At 45.9% G+C, this 14,168-nt stretch overlaps 1 protein-coding gene across 5 annotated transcripts in view; it reads left to right on the top strand.

Annotated features, from left to right (window-relative positions):
* Positions 1-14,168, top strand: part of trrap (transformation/transcription domain-associated protein) — a 97,989-nt gene that overhangs the window by 68,949 nt on the left and 14,872 nt on the right. For 4 of the 5 annotated variants that reach the window (XM_071530971.1, XM_071530970.1, XM_071530972.1 and 1 more), the window contains 6 exons: positions 268-368; positions 2,432-2,633; positions 5,258-5,419; positions 10,621-10,711; positions 11,358-11,563; positions 13,373-13,634. In XM_071530971.1, the coding sequence (XP_071387072.1) occupies positions 268-368; positions 2,432-2,633; positions 5,258-5,419; positions 10,621-10,711; positions 11,358-11,563; positions 13,373-13,634 (1,024 nt within the window). The remainder of the gene's footprint in view (positions 1-267; positions 369-2,431; positions 2,634-5,257; positions 5,420-10,620; positions 10,712-11,357; positions 11,564-13,372; positions 13,635-14,168) is intronic. The other variant, XM_071530975.1, reaches the window with a different exon arrangement.

Below are 14,168 nucleotides of genomic sequence, written 5' to 3'. Positions count from 1 at the left end.
TACATAGGGGACACCTAATCAGAGCCTCACCATAATGGAAGTTTAGTTCCCTTAACGCCTCTTTTCTTACTTCCTAATGAACACCTTGCAGCTTGTTTGTTTTTCACCTGTGATTATAGCCTTGTCTCAGACTGAATATTGTGTTATCCGCTTCCCGGTTCTTTTCCCCAGCGTGGCTGAAAGTTTCTTTTCTACAGTTTTGTTTGAAGTTAAGCATCTGCTGTTTTCCTTCTCTCTCGGTGTGTGTGTGTGTGTGTGTGGGACCAGGGTTTGGAGGTGATAGAGTCGACCAACCTGAAGTATTTCACCAAGGAGATGACTGCTGAGTTCTACGCTCTCAAGGGAATGTTCCTGGCTCAGATCAACAAGTATGGCTACCAGAGCTTTTGACTACCTTTCTGGCTCAGTTTGTCTTTTGTTCTCCTCTTTCACCTTTTTGTTAATTTCAGCCTTTTGTTTCCATCTCTCTCCCTCTGTCTCTCTCCTCTGTTCCTAATCACGTTGTTGTCAAACTGTATCAGAGGTCCTTTACCTCTGCGTGGGCATTGTATCCTGTCATAATGTGGCATTCATCTTTAATCGGAGCTTCTTGCCTCTAGCTAACAGAACCTCTGAAGTTCTGTTACTAGGTGACCCCCCCCTGATGTGGCCTAGATGTTCATTTACGTCCGTGCCGTCGACGTGTGACAGTGTCAATAACGTGCTCTTGCTGCGGGGTTTGCCTCTGGAGCACACAACCGTCCTCAATGCTTTGCTGGGCCACGCACACACACACACTTACACAGCCCTCGCCTTTCGGCGCCCCCTCTTCCTCATCATCCTTGACGTGACATGGCGTCCTGAGGGGTGAAAGACAAATTGGGGAAGGCTTATTAAATGTATATGCAGCTGAATAATTAACTCGAGGCAATTTGCAGGAATCTCTGGGATCAGCAGAACTTGCCTCCACCTCAGCAGGGTTTATTGCAATCATTAAGTTCCCCCCACACCGGGGGAGAATTAACAGCATAGTGGAGGTTAGGGGTTGAGAGAGCGTGTGTGTGTGTGGGGGCGCGTGTGCGAGCGTGCGCAGCCAAGGATTTTGGGATCATTCAATTAAACGGGTGTCAGAGATTTGACAGTCTGCTGGGTGTCTGCGCTCCTGTTGAGCTGGGTAGTAGAAACTGTTAATGTACTTTAACACGGGCAAAGTGACGGAGGCAACCCCATTAAGTATTACTGGAGGGTCCTCGGCTCCGACTCCCATAGCAATCAAGCTCCCATTTCTTAATCACATGCCAAAATGTCTTTTATAATAACACATTTTAATTGATTGGCTTGGGAGACATTTCACTGTAAGTAAGCGGGAGAGTAGTTTTGGAAAGCACTCCTAAAATGGAGGTCCATTTACAAACTGTAGCGAGGCTTTCTCATTGACATGCCTGTCTTTATTTTGACTGCAGGGTAGAGCTTCCTGGGGTGCCCCTTGCATCTTATTTATTAATCAAAGCCTGAAAGGGGTGTAAAAATTATTCAAACGACGTGCCAACGGGTGGTTAGAAGTCTGCTTGGCGTGGTGAAAACAGCTGATGATTCAGAATATACTTCCCTGTCAGCATAAATGGTGCAGTCAAAACGCGGGTCTCCTGCCAGATTTCACCTGTCTACCTCTCTGCCTGCTATTTAACAGTTTCTAAATGGAATACTGAAAGTGTGACTGCTAGATTGCAGCACCAGGATAAAAAAAAATCCAAGGATTCTCAAGTTTATCAGCCTCCGGATTTCTCTAAGCTCCAGCAATGCTCTTCACGGTCAATGTATTTATATACAGATAAATATAGCCATTACACCCAGGTTTTTACCTTGCTGTGGCTCTCTGTCATTTCTGATGAAATAGGAAGATGTTAAGCTGGAATGTCACCCAGTATTAAATGCATTGATCTGCACAGCGTGATAGGGTTGAGCCAGACTCATATTACATTATAGCAAAATGCCTGAACCCTTGGTGACTTTAATTCATGCTGGGTTAAATGCTTACTCTGTAATGCCAAGGGAAAGGCCTTGAAGATTACAGCGAATGAAATATGGTGCTTATTGATGTGTAGTACATAATTCAGAAAATGATCATCATAATCTGTTTCTTGCACACTCCATCTTTCTCCTTTTCTCTCTCTCTCTCTCTCTCCTCCCTCACCACCCTTGTCTCCGACTGTCGTTTTCCTCTTCCTTGCCCTTCCCCCTCACCCTCTTCTCCCCTCCTCCCACTCCCTCAACCTGCCGTATCCCCGCTTCATTCTAACACCCCTTTCACCCACTATCTCACTCTCTCACCTTCCCCTTCTGCTGCCTCCCTTTGCCTCGCTTGCCCTCTGTCCTTCATCTTACCCTTAAATCCTTCCTTCACTCTATAATTCTCTCCTCTCTCCCTCCCTCCCTCCCTCCCTCGCTCCAGGTCAGAGGAGGCCAACAAGGCCTTTTCGGCGGCAGTGCAGATGCACGACGTCCTGGTGAAGGCCTGGGCCATGTGGGGCGACTATCTGGAGAACATCTTCGTCAAGGACCGCCAGCTCCACCTGGGCGTCTCCGCCATCACCTGCTACCTCCATGCCTGCCGCCACCAGAACGAGAGCAAGTCCCGCAAGTACCTAGCAAAGGTGAGGAGCTGGGGAAGGAGGCTTTCGTCTGTGTGTGTGTGTGTGTGTGCATGTTCATGTGTGTTTTAGGCCTCCAATTAGGCAAAATGGGAAGAATGCCGGTCAAGGGTTGATATCAGCAACATAATCAATGCTGCTGGTTTATCGCCTGTCCTCTGTTGCTGAGGATAAACGAGGGAAAGTGCTTTTTCTTTGTTTGGATCAACCACGTCAGCAACCTAACCGCCCGTTTCTATACAATCAGCTGCCTCAATCAGGCCTTTTTCCAAATGGGGTCACCGTTAATTCCCTCGTTTCCTGACCCCATCTAGCCCATACATTATTGGCGCTGATGAGAAGAAAGGCCCCTTCGTCCCCCCCCCCCCCCCCCCCCCCCCAGTCTCTGCCACAATTACAAGCAGAGGGTGGTGATTTGATCGATTAGGGTCCAGCGGTAGCGAGCGTGGATGTGTTCCCACGGCAGAGGGATGGTGGAGTGAAGGCCGTCCTCTGGCTCAGAGGTTAACAGACTAATGGTCTCCCCTGACACTCCAATCTCAAAACCTTCTGCCTGGAGCGACCTTTCACTAACAGGCAGACGGGCGCTACTGTACCTAACAGTTACAGTGAGTGTGTGGGAGGTGAAGAGGAGCCTCGCTAACAAGCCCCCCCACCTACACACACACACACACACATATACAGAGAGAGCTCCAACACCTTCACTTCTCTTCTAATCCCTGTCCCTCCAGAGGTTAACACTCGTAATATAGCAGCACCCGCTATCTGCTTGGACAATAGTTGCCTTACTGTGCCTCACCGCCATACTGTACTGAGAGAGACGGACGGTGTGCAGGTCAGGTGGTGCTCTCTATCAGAAAATGAGGCAACGTGAGATCAGATAACGCCGGATTGATCTCGGAGAAGGAACAGGATGGGGTGAAGTAATCAGACCCCTGATATGAGACGCAGTAGTGGCCTTGTCGTGGTGGATGATACCCTCAAACAGGGGGCGATTCACTCAAGATAAAATGATATGGGGAGTGTGACGGGTCAGTACGAGGGCGATGGCTGTTGCGCTGGAATACCACCCAGTTGTATGTTGATATGAAGAGTTTTGTTCCAGAATGAGATTTACATGCTCTTACAAAATGACACACAAAATTAAAGCAATTATGGTACTTTAAGGTAACTTCATGGCAACCTAAGTCCTGGGTTGACCAGGACTTTTACAAACTGGAACCTCCATATAGGGATGGGACGATATGCTTGCTTATCTCACAATGCGATTTCATATGCGAAATGGGGTTCACGTTTCGATAAAACCATGATACGATGTAATAAATAAAAGGCCAATGACCATAAAGTATGACTGTGCGGAACTGTGTTTACTTCTGAGCCACAAATCTTTCCTGTAATGACATTGGCTTGCTAGAACAATTTAAAAATGCAAATACTACAATTTCAATGAAGAGCTTGTGAAATTGTGATGGGCGAGCCGTCACATTTGTGATTACTACAGCGAAATAAAATGGAGCTAATATGATTCATTTTTCTGCCCCACGAATACGTATTGTCACATTTTTGTATTGCGGATATATTGAATTTCGATATATATCATCCCATTCTTGCCTCTATATTTTAGGGATTTTGAATAATTAAAATCATGAAATGGATATATAGCGTTTTGGAATAAAACTTCACATTCTCTTACATACTGTGGTGTATTTTCTCACAACCTCTTCTTTTTAATAGATATCTCACTTGTTCTATCACATCACCTTACAGCGGGGTGAGTGTGTGTGTGTGTGTGTGTGTGTGTGTGTGTGGGGGGGAGCTGACGGAGGATTAAAACTTTCCATAACTGCCCGCTGGATCTCTGCTTTCAAATGGCCACAAGAGAGTCAGACATGAGAGGATCATCCAGAGAGCTAATTACCACCCACCTCTGTCTGTCATGTCGGATAAATAGTAAATACGGTCTTTCTAGTTCACTGTTCACATCATTATCACCATTATCCATTCTAATAATGGCTGCTACTAGCTTCAAATTCCAATTAGCCGTTTTCCTGGCGCGGGGGAGGCAGAGTCTGGTGACCCCTGGTATTGTGCTGCGTGCCGTGCCAAGCTGGTTTGGCAATGCTTAGTCCTGATGGATGAAGCGAGATGACCAGTCATTATCAGTAATTATACACAAGCTGTGTAGGCTGGTTGGCTCGCTGAAGAGGGCCAGGGGGAGTCGAGAGGGGTTAATGTCTTCATCATCATCACACACACACACACACGGGGGAGGAGAGATCACCTCCACATTGGCTCGGCTTTGATCATAGCGAGGATTGCCAAGATCTGGTTGTTCATTCCTCTGCGGCTCCTCTCCCGCTGTGAGCTGCCAGAAAAAAAGCGATGGTCTGATTAATGATAGAGACCTTACCGCTCACTTCTCCGTGCCTTACAGTAGTTATTTTATTGTATAATTCATGGAATATTTTAATGTTGCTGCCTCGGTAGAATAACCGGAATGTTAACGTTTAATCTAATTTCGTGTTTTTTTTTTTCTTTTCTTGACCCGTCTTCCCTCCTTTCCTCGCCTCCTTCTCTGTCTCTTTCCTTTTTTTTTTTTTGTTCTCTTTATCTTTGTTCGTCGCTAGGTGTTGTGGCTGCTCAGCTTCGATGACAAGAACACACTGGCGGACGCCGTGGATAAGTACTGCATCGGAGTCCCGCCCATCCAGTGGTTGGCATGGATACCGCAGCTGCTCACCTGCTTGGTGGGGTCGGAGGGCAAACCGCTGCTCAACCTAATCAGCCAGGTGAGGCCTTTACAAACCCGCCTGTCACATGTCTGTTTCTAGGCCAAAATCCTCTTGTTATCAGCTTTTTATCAATGAAAACAGCTGTCAAATAGCTTAAGCTGTCAAATAAGTCAGAGAAGAATCTACTTTACCCTCCACTTCTCCTTGTGGTTTTTTAGTTTTGTCCTCCTCCCTTCACTTTCCTGTCTGGATTTTTGCCCCGCCCATCAGTCATTCATTTTTTTTTTCCTCCCCTGCTTCTTCCATCCTTTAGCGGAAGCACATCTGGCTGGTGTGTTACCATTAGTGCTCATGCACGTCTTTCTAATCAAGATAAATTAACTGCATTCACGCCAAAGTGGCCTCTCTCCAGCATTCTATTTACCAAATTAAGCATTCAGATTCCTCCGCCATCCCTTTTACGGCAATTTATTGGCTTTCACCGGTCCCTAGCGAGATGGTTTTTAAATTATTTGTTCAAGGAATGATTATAAAGTTAATATCGCGCACATCCGCACTGCGGGAACAGAGCTAGTAATTAAACGGAGGACTAATTTGCTTTGGTTAATGGAGTATTATTTCCGCACAATTTGAAGAGGGTGATCTTCAAAGAGTAGTCTGCTATAACAAACAGCCTTCCTCTCAGCAGAGCAGAAATATTAAATAGAGGATATGAAAGAGAGGAGGAAGAGATGAGGAAGAGAGAGAGAGTTTGGAAAGACAAGTGGGCAGCGTGAGAGATAGATGTAGAAACTTGGAAAGACTGAGCGTGATGAAGCGACGACTGCTTTGGGAATCCCCTCCATTTCATGTTTTAGCACACAGAAGAAGAGAAAACGACTGATAGCTGATGGTTAGTTGAGCTTATGACAGGCGGGCCTAATGGAACAGAAATGGTAGCCAAGTTAGCTGTTCAATAGTGCTGAAACGACAAGAAAATGAATCAATTATAATTTTGATAATTGATTAATCATTCTAGTCTTTTATCATGTAGACTCTAGAAGAAGATCACCGCACACTGGACTACTGTTTTATGCTAAGGTGCTAGAGGTCAAAAAACAACAAAGCTTTCGGTCAAGTAGACCTTCTTCAGGGCATACCAGCCATTTATTAAGTAGAAATACCAAACATTTGCTGGTTTACGGCTTCACAAATCCTAAGATTTCCTTGCTTTTTTCCCGTTTATATCATTATAAAGTGAACATTTTGGGACATTTTGTAACATTTTTGGCTGCTGGTCAGAGTAAGTAATTTGAAGAATCACTTTGGGCTCTGGGAACTTGTGATGGACATTTGTCATTATTTTTGACATTTTATAGACTAAATGATTAATCGATTAATTTAAAAAATAATCGATAATGAAAATAATCGTTAGTTGCAGCCCTAGAAGTGGTAATGTACTGTATATCATTTTCATTTACGGTCTTATCCTGGGTGAATTATAATGGGTGAGCCGCTAAGTGTTTAGTATTTTGCTTAAGGACACTTAAACAGGATACATGGTTGTTAAGAGGATCAAACCTGTGACCTCTTAGTGACGGTGCGGCCACTCTAACCCGTAGGTCTGCGTCTTGCATGTTTATGAATGGATGTCAGTGGGTTACTGTAGGGATTTGCCATCTGAGGAGCTGCAAACCTCCCTTTGGTCCGCCTCGTCCGCCTGTAATGACTGAAGGGTAAAAGGTTGACGCACTTTCTTCTTCCCGTTCCTTTTTTATGTAAAGAGAAGAGCACCTTTTAATGCATGGCAGGCTTTATCTCTGCCGCTCTGCCGCCTGAATTATTTAGAGTTTCTCTGCGGCGGCGGGATGTTTAAAAAACGCACGGTGAAATATTGATGAAGGTGAGGAGAAGAGCGCCCAGGGGCAGGCGGGGAGATGAATCAGAAGTTAACAGAGAGTCTTAACACCCCCCTACCCCCCCGTCCCCTCCTCCCCCTCCCCTCCTCCCCCTCCCTTCCCCGCGCTCCTCCACCCTCCGCTCGCCACCTCCTGCTCGTCTACCGCTCACCCTCTTCCCCTCAGCCCACCTCAGCCTCGCCAAAATATGACATTTCTTATCTTCCCATTAGCGCGTTGATCTCTGGTTCCTCCTCTTCCTCGCTGCCCTCCTTCCTCCTCTTTCATGTTTAATGTTGCTGTTAACTGCCACTTACAACTTCCCTCTTCCCTCTTCCTTTTTACCCCTGACTCCAGCACCTCACTTCTCATCTACGCAGTGTATTTTTCTCTCTAAATCTCTCTCTTCTCTGTCTCTCTGCATTATGAAATAAGTGGAGAATCATGGAAATTAGAAAATATCAGTATTTATGCAATATGTAACGGTGAGGGGAATGTGAGAGTATTAGAAAAGATTACAGAATATGATATATATACAGGGTGCGCAAAAATGTGTCTGCAGGGGGCCGTTAATAATCTATAAAAGTGACATTGAGAGAACTATACACTTTCCAGATATATTCACTTTACAGATATAGATAACATGTACAGCTGTGAAACTTGCAGATGGAGGAACCCTACAGCTGTACAGAAAAGGTGCAAGGCACATGTAAATTGAATACTCTAATAATCTGAACCTGTTATATACATGTACTGAAGACACAAACTGTGCAAACAATGCTGTATAGATTAGTCCAGAGCATAGGTAGTTCAGGATATTTTGTATAGACTCTTAGATGGCTGAAGCGTGGTACAAAAAGCAGATAAATCCTTTAAGGGGGGGGTTGAGGCGGAGGCTGACGGCGCTCCGAAGCTGCATTATTCCACCACAGAGAGGGTGGGAAGTGTTTTTCAGGATGGAGTTCAGTTTAGTTATCGTTACTCCCTCCTCTACTGCCTCCAGGCTGTCCAGGCTGAGCCCCGACAACACAACCAGCCTCTTTTCACCAGTTTGTTAATCCTGCCTGTCTCCCCGGCCTTGGTACTGCCTCCACAGCAAAGAACAGTGTACTGGCCTCCGCTGATTAGTCAAACATGTAAAGTAGACCTGAACCTCCTCAAACTGTCCGCTCTGCCCTTTCTTGTACATTGCCTCCAGGGGTCCAAACTGAAGAGTCCAGTACAGTTTGTTGGTGTGCATCCCTAGATTTGACCTGAGGTTATTTTATGTTTTGCCATGCTCCAGAACAGTCCATAGTCCTTAGTCCAAGGCTAACTACATTCTAATGACTTTTTGACCCAAGCCAGCTTTAACACCTAAGGTAGTTTATGTGTAAGCTTGATTTGTGCAGTGTGAGAATCCCACTCTAAAGTCCCTGGGCTAAAAAGTCGGAGGAATGTGGATCTAGTCAGAGAAAGCTTAGAGGTTCTCAAATCCATTTAGCCCTAGGCTAAGTGTGAAAAAGAGCTTCCTTCTCATTCTTTCTCTGTCTCTCTCTCCTGTACCGCCCCTCCGCCCCCCATCCTCGCCCCACCTTCAGTGGTATTGAGCCCAGTCTGGTCGGCAGGGTGTGGAGGTATCCCTTTCTGCCCTGCAGGCGTATAGCGGGCCTAGAGGGGATCAGGTAGCTTTCTAATGGCAGCCCAGGAAATTGTGCTCCGAGACCTGAGAGAACCTTGTGGTTTGGGCTTCCACCAACACTCCACGGGCCTAAAGCCAGACTCGGAGATCTGTCCCACCTGGAATTCAAGCCCTCTGGAAATGTTTTTTAAAAAAAAAAAGGAAAAAGCTGTGATATTGACTTGGGGCAGTGATTGTTTTACCTCACCATGTGCTTTTTAAAAGAATTACAAATATCCGTTCCTGCCTCCCTAGCGTTTTGGGGGAGAGATGTCACAGCTCATGTTCTACCTTTAGGCGTTAGCTTTGTGCAGTCACAGTGATAGCCCGGTGTCACACGCACAAATATATCAGTGTCGACTTGAGTTTATCTCTCATTCAATGGGTGATTCCTTTACAATTTCTGTCTGTGATTTGTCACAGCGGCCGCCTTCTTATGTATTAGGATGTCAAGTGGTGACGAGGTAAGTGTGGAATTAGGATGATGGACACAGGAAGGAGGTGTTGGAGAATTTGTTCCGGGCTTTTACAGTATGTTAGAGAAATGATTTAAGCTTTTAGAGTAGGCAGTGTATGAGGGAAATGTGTATTTCTATATCTCTATCTGACCTTGCAGATGGATAAAACGCAGCAGATCTACCATGGCAAGTAGGGTACAGCGACATGTAAATACAACAATACATTGATTAAAAAAAATACAACATACCCATTATCAAACACAAAAATAATCCTATTGTAATTGGCCTTTGAGCCATTTCTTGAGCGCACATTTGAAACCTCCTAGACCTTTAATTGTTCTTCATATTTCTTGGCAACCTATTCCTCAAACTTACTGCTGCATATATAAAAGTTTCCTCTCCCAGATTAGTCTTCAATCTGGGATGAAGAAACTGAATGTGCCTCTACTTATCAAGGGTTGAAGGTGTTGATTTGGGCATCATTCTCTTGTGGAAGTATTAAGTGGATCATGTAAATGAAGCATTTTTGATGCAGAGTATAAAACACTTGAGCAAAATTAGTACAGCAGCAAGGAAGAAGAATATCTTGCAAGCTGGTTAACTTCATATTTAGTCCTGAGGTAGCTTGCCAATGTTTTTTGGATAGATTTTCACTCTGTTTCTTGGCTTTGTGGCAGGTATTTTCAATGAATGTAGCATTTTGATGCCAGCAAGCTATCCAGGATGCTGGTTAAAGTAGGCTACCTAGCTAACTGATCCTGCCTGGTGCAACGAGCTGTGGCACTGACGCCAGAGACGCCAGAGTTACACTATGCAGACAGTAGACACTGTAATGCACCTGCTGCATTACTTATCAAAGGAATCCAACTGCACTAAGTTTGGGGTGAATTTGCTCTTTGTTTAAAACTTGAAACCTCTTATATCCTAACTTCAACCATTAAACCTGCCAATGTTGTCAGTGACTTCTGTTGAAAGTCTGGAGGGCAATTTCATCATCAGTCACATTCAGTTTTGTAATTCAGCCATGAAGTGTTTTAACTTCCCCTAACTCCCCCGACTCAAAGCTTCAAACACTCGCTATGTTACAGCAGAGGTCTCTGGCTCTATCAGTATGATCACACACACACACATACACACTCACAGAGTCAGTCTCTCTCTGTCTCCTCTCTCTCTCTCTCTGCCTCTGTCTGCCTCCTCTCTCTCCTCTGCGGTCCTGAGGGGGAGTCTTTGAAATGTAATCTGTGACCCTCTTTTATCTGCTAGGTGGGACGAGTGTACCCCCAGGCTGTCTACTTCCCCATCCGCACCCTTTACCTGACGCTCAAGATCGAGCAGAGGGAGCGCTACAAAAGTGGTAAGTAAACATGGCTGGCTGCAATGTGCTGCCTCTTAACCACACTCTGAAAATTCAAAGCTCCTTTCTGCCGCTACCCTGCTGAGTTATTCAAATTGAAAGTACATATAGTGTGTGTTTAGGAGCCTTTGCTGATATTATATCCAATATGCTCTGTATGCTGTACATACAAGATCTGCAGTGTTGTTGGTTTGACGCATTATATACCAAGTCTGAGATTTGTTTGTGCTTCAAAACTGTTTGTCCTTGAAGGCACAGTTTAAAATTTGTTTTTGCTTGTTTTGTTTTTTTTCTTCTGTTTGCCGTTTCCAACCCTGACTACCATCTGCTTTTATGTCTCTCCTTTCTTCAATCATTCCTCTCACATCCCATCCTTCCCCCCCAATCCTCCCGACCTCCTCTCCACCTCCCTCCTGTTTTCCTCCTCATATCTCTCACATCTTATCTCTTTCTTCACCACTCTTCTCTCTTCATCCTCTCCTCTCCTCATCCCTTCTCTTGTCTCTTCTCTTCTTTCTGTCTTCATCCTCTCCTCTCCTCTCCTCATCCCTTCCCTTGTCTCTTCTCTTCTCTCTTCATCCTCTCCTCTCCTCTCCTCTCCTCTCCTCTCCTCTCCTCTCCTCTCCTCTCCTCTCCTCTCCCCCAGATGCATCTGGACAGCAGCAGCCCAGTTCAGTTGGATCCCAGCCTCATTCAGGAGCCTCGGACCCGGGTCCTATCCGGGCCACGGCCCCCATGTGGCGCTGCAGCCGCATCATGCACATGCAGCGGGAGCTCCACCCCACCCTGCTCTCCTCCCTGGAGGGAATCGTGGACCAGATGGTCTGGTTCAGGGAGAACTGGCACGAGGAGGTGAGAAGAACAAAGGCGTTGGTGTTGCGTGTGTCTGTGTTTGTTGGTATGTGTGTGTCCTCAGTAGATCAGATGGTGAGAAAACAGTGCAGGTGGTTGAGTGTATTCTCATGCATCTGCGCATATGTGAGAAAGCAAGTTTGTGTGCACATCTTGCGTATATGTGTGTGTGCGCCACCTGGTCAACCAGATGACCAGAGTTTGGCACAGCCTGCCTCCCTGGTGGGCTGACACATCTGTTTAGTCTAAGGCGTTAGCCTGACTCGTCTGGAGCCGTGACGAGGTCATCGCTCTCTCCTGTTCCTTATCTGAACCGATGTGTTGCCGTAAACAATCCAGAGCCGCGAGACTTGGCCACCATATTTAGAGATGACATTTAAGACGGAATAGCCAGTAGAGCCATGTGCATTTCCCGGACAGTAGATTGCACCTCAGCTGGTACTTTCTCAAATCCCTTTTTAAGTCGAAGCACATGTCGACCAAAATCACCCATTCACCCAGAAGGTTTTTTTTTACCCCCTCGAGCTAATTCTGTGTAGATGTCAGCAGAGAGAGCCGGCCTGACAGGAGCGTCCAAATTGAACTTGGCGGTGCTGCAAAGTGTTTTAGCCATGTGAGGGAGCATCCATGCACTGTAGCTGGTCCGTGGGTGGAGGGGAAGACTGGGAGAAAAGAGCGGCGGAGGGGGGGGGGGAGAAAAGACCAAGACAGGTGATGGATGGGTGCGGTGAGCGTGTAGAATGGGGCAAGGGATTTAGGGCCGGAAATTTGTTGGTGTGTGTGTGAGATTATCGGTGATGGTTTGGGGCACTCAGCAGCAGCTGCAGGCTCTATGCTTCGTTCCACTGGGCAGGCAGGGACAGAGGCACGATATCCCATCACCACCTATCTCTCCCTCTCCCTTCCTGTGGGTTTGACGTCACCTTGCTGCACCTATTGCCATTCTGAAGAGTGTTTGTGTGTCTGTGTGTACTTGGATGCGTGTTTGTAGTGGACCTTGAGCTTTATTGTGTGTCCATTTTTAAGAGCAAAAGGAAGTAGTTTCCTAGAGCCACATCACCTCCAGAGGTACACACCCTGATCACAGCAGCATCACTGAAGAACCTTTTTGGGTTATAGAAGAGAATTACATTTTCAAACATCCAAGTATCTGGCAGAAAAGACAAGGCCCCATTTTGCAGCTGGCATTAACATGCACGTCATCTCCAGATTCTGTCTAGATATAATTGAGTCAGATTATATTTACCCCCTGTATTAAAATAGGTCTCCTTTGTCCACATGAAATCAAATTGCTCTCTCCCTCATAAAACATAAATTGCTGGGCAGGTCACATTCCCTCTTAATCTTTATATCCTTGAGAAAAATGGCAAGCACTCAGGAAATCATGTTATTAAATGCACTTTTTCTTACTTTTCAAAACGGATGAAGACGTTGACTTGAAAAACAGGGATACAGTAGGCAACAGCTAAAGATAAGGCAGTTTTTTGAAGCCATAGTATACCGACTATCCTCATAAGAAAAATCCCACATGGTAGGAAGAAAGCAATTACCAAGAATAGACTGCAAACACAATCCTGTTTTTCAATTCATAGTGCTCATTTTATTGTAAACTGACAGGTTTCAAGATTGTGTCAAAGCATGAATGTCAAAACATGCCAGTTTTGTGAGCACTATGCATCGAAAAGAAGAAGATTATGGTTGCAGTCTATTATCTGGAGTTGCTGTCTTCCTACCATGTGGGAATTGTAATCTAGATTATTTATTATTATTTTTGACACTGTCCCACACCTCCCCCCCGTCTCTCTGCAGGTCTTGAGGCAGCTCCAGCAGGGTTTGGCTAAATGCTACTCGGTGGCCTTCGAGAAGAGCGGCACCGTGTCCGACGCCAAGATCACGCCGCACACGCTCAACTTTGTCAAGAAGCTGGTCAGCACCTTTGGCGTCGGTCTGGAGAACGTCTCCAACGTCTCCACCATGTTCTCCAGCGCCGCCTCAGAGTCGCTGGCCCGCCGAGCCCAAGCCACGGCCCAGGACCCCGTGTTCCAGAAGATGAAGGGACAGTTCACAACAGGTTGGTTGGCTTTAAGAACCTCACAACTGGCTTGTGTAGTCGTTGTACCAGACAGAACAAAAACAACACACACAACACCCGCCTTCTTTCTTCTGTATTTACTTTTTGAACTTCCTCTTTAGTTCACTTTAGTCTCATGACTCTTGGTCTTGTTAACTTTCACCATCGCTGGTTTTGCGCATTGAAATTGCATCTCACACATGAAAATTTGAAGAGACACAAAGTGCCAAGCATTGTTGTTGTTTTCAGGCAACAAAATAAAGCTTTTTTGTGTGTATTTGACATGATGAAGTGTGACAAACAGGCAGGTATCGAACTCAAAACAAGCAACACCTCCTCGCTCTTCTCCCTTGGGCCCTGCATCAGAGGTGACATCAACCACCTTTCAGCACACAGGAGCGACCTGCGTGCTGCAGCGTGTCCACACCGGTCCAAATGATGAGACAGTGGGACTGTGGCTGCCTGGCTGTGTTATATCTGCACAGAGAGCCATGTGTCTCATATCAGGGCTGCACAGGATGGACTGGACTGTTG

The sequence above is a fragment of the Centroberyx affinis genome, unplaced genomic scaffold, assembly GCF_046629955.1.
Source record: "Centroberyx affinis isolate AG114_WGS23_722 - 3 ecotype Tasmania unplaced genomic scaffold, CSIRO-AGI_Caff_v1 ptg002014l_1, whole genome shotgun sequence".
Taxonomy (NCBI): domain Eukaryota; kingdom Metazoa; phylum Chordata; class Actinopteri; order Beryciformes; family Berycidae; genus Centroberyx; species Centroberyx affinis.
The sequence above is the reverse complement of the archived record's forward strand: the minus strand, read 5'-3'. Positions and strand labels throughout refer to the sequence as shown.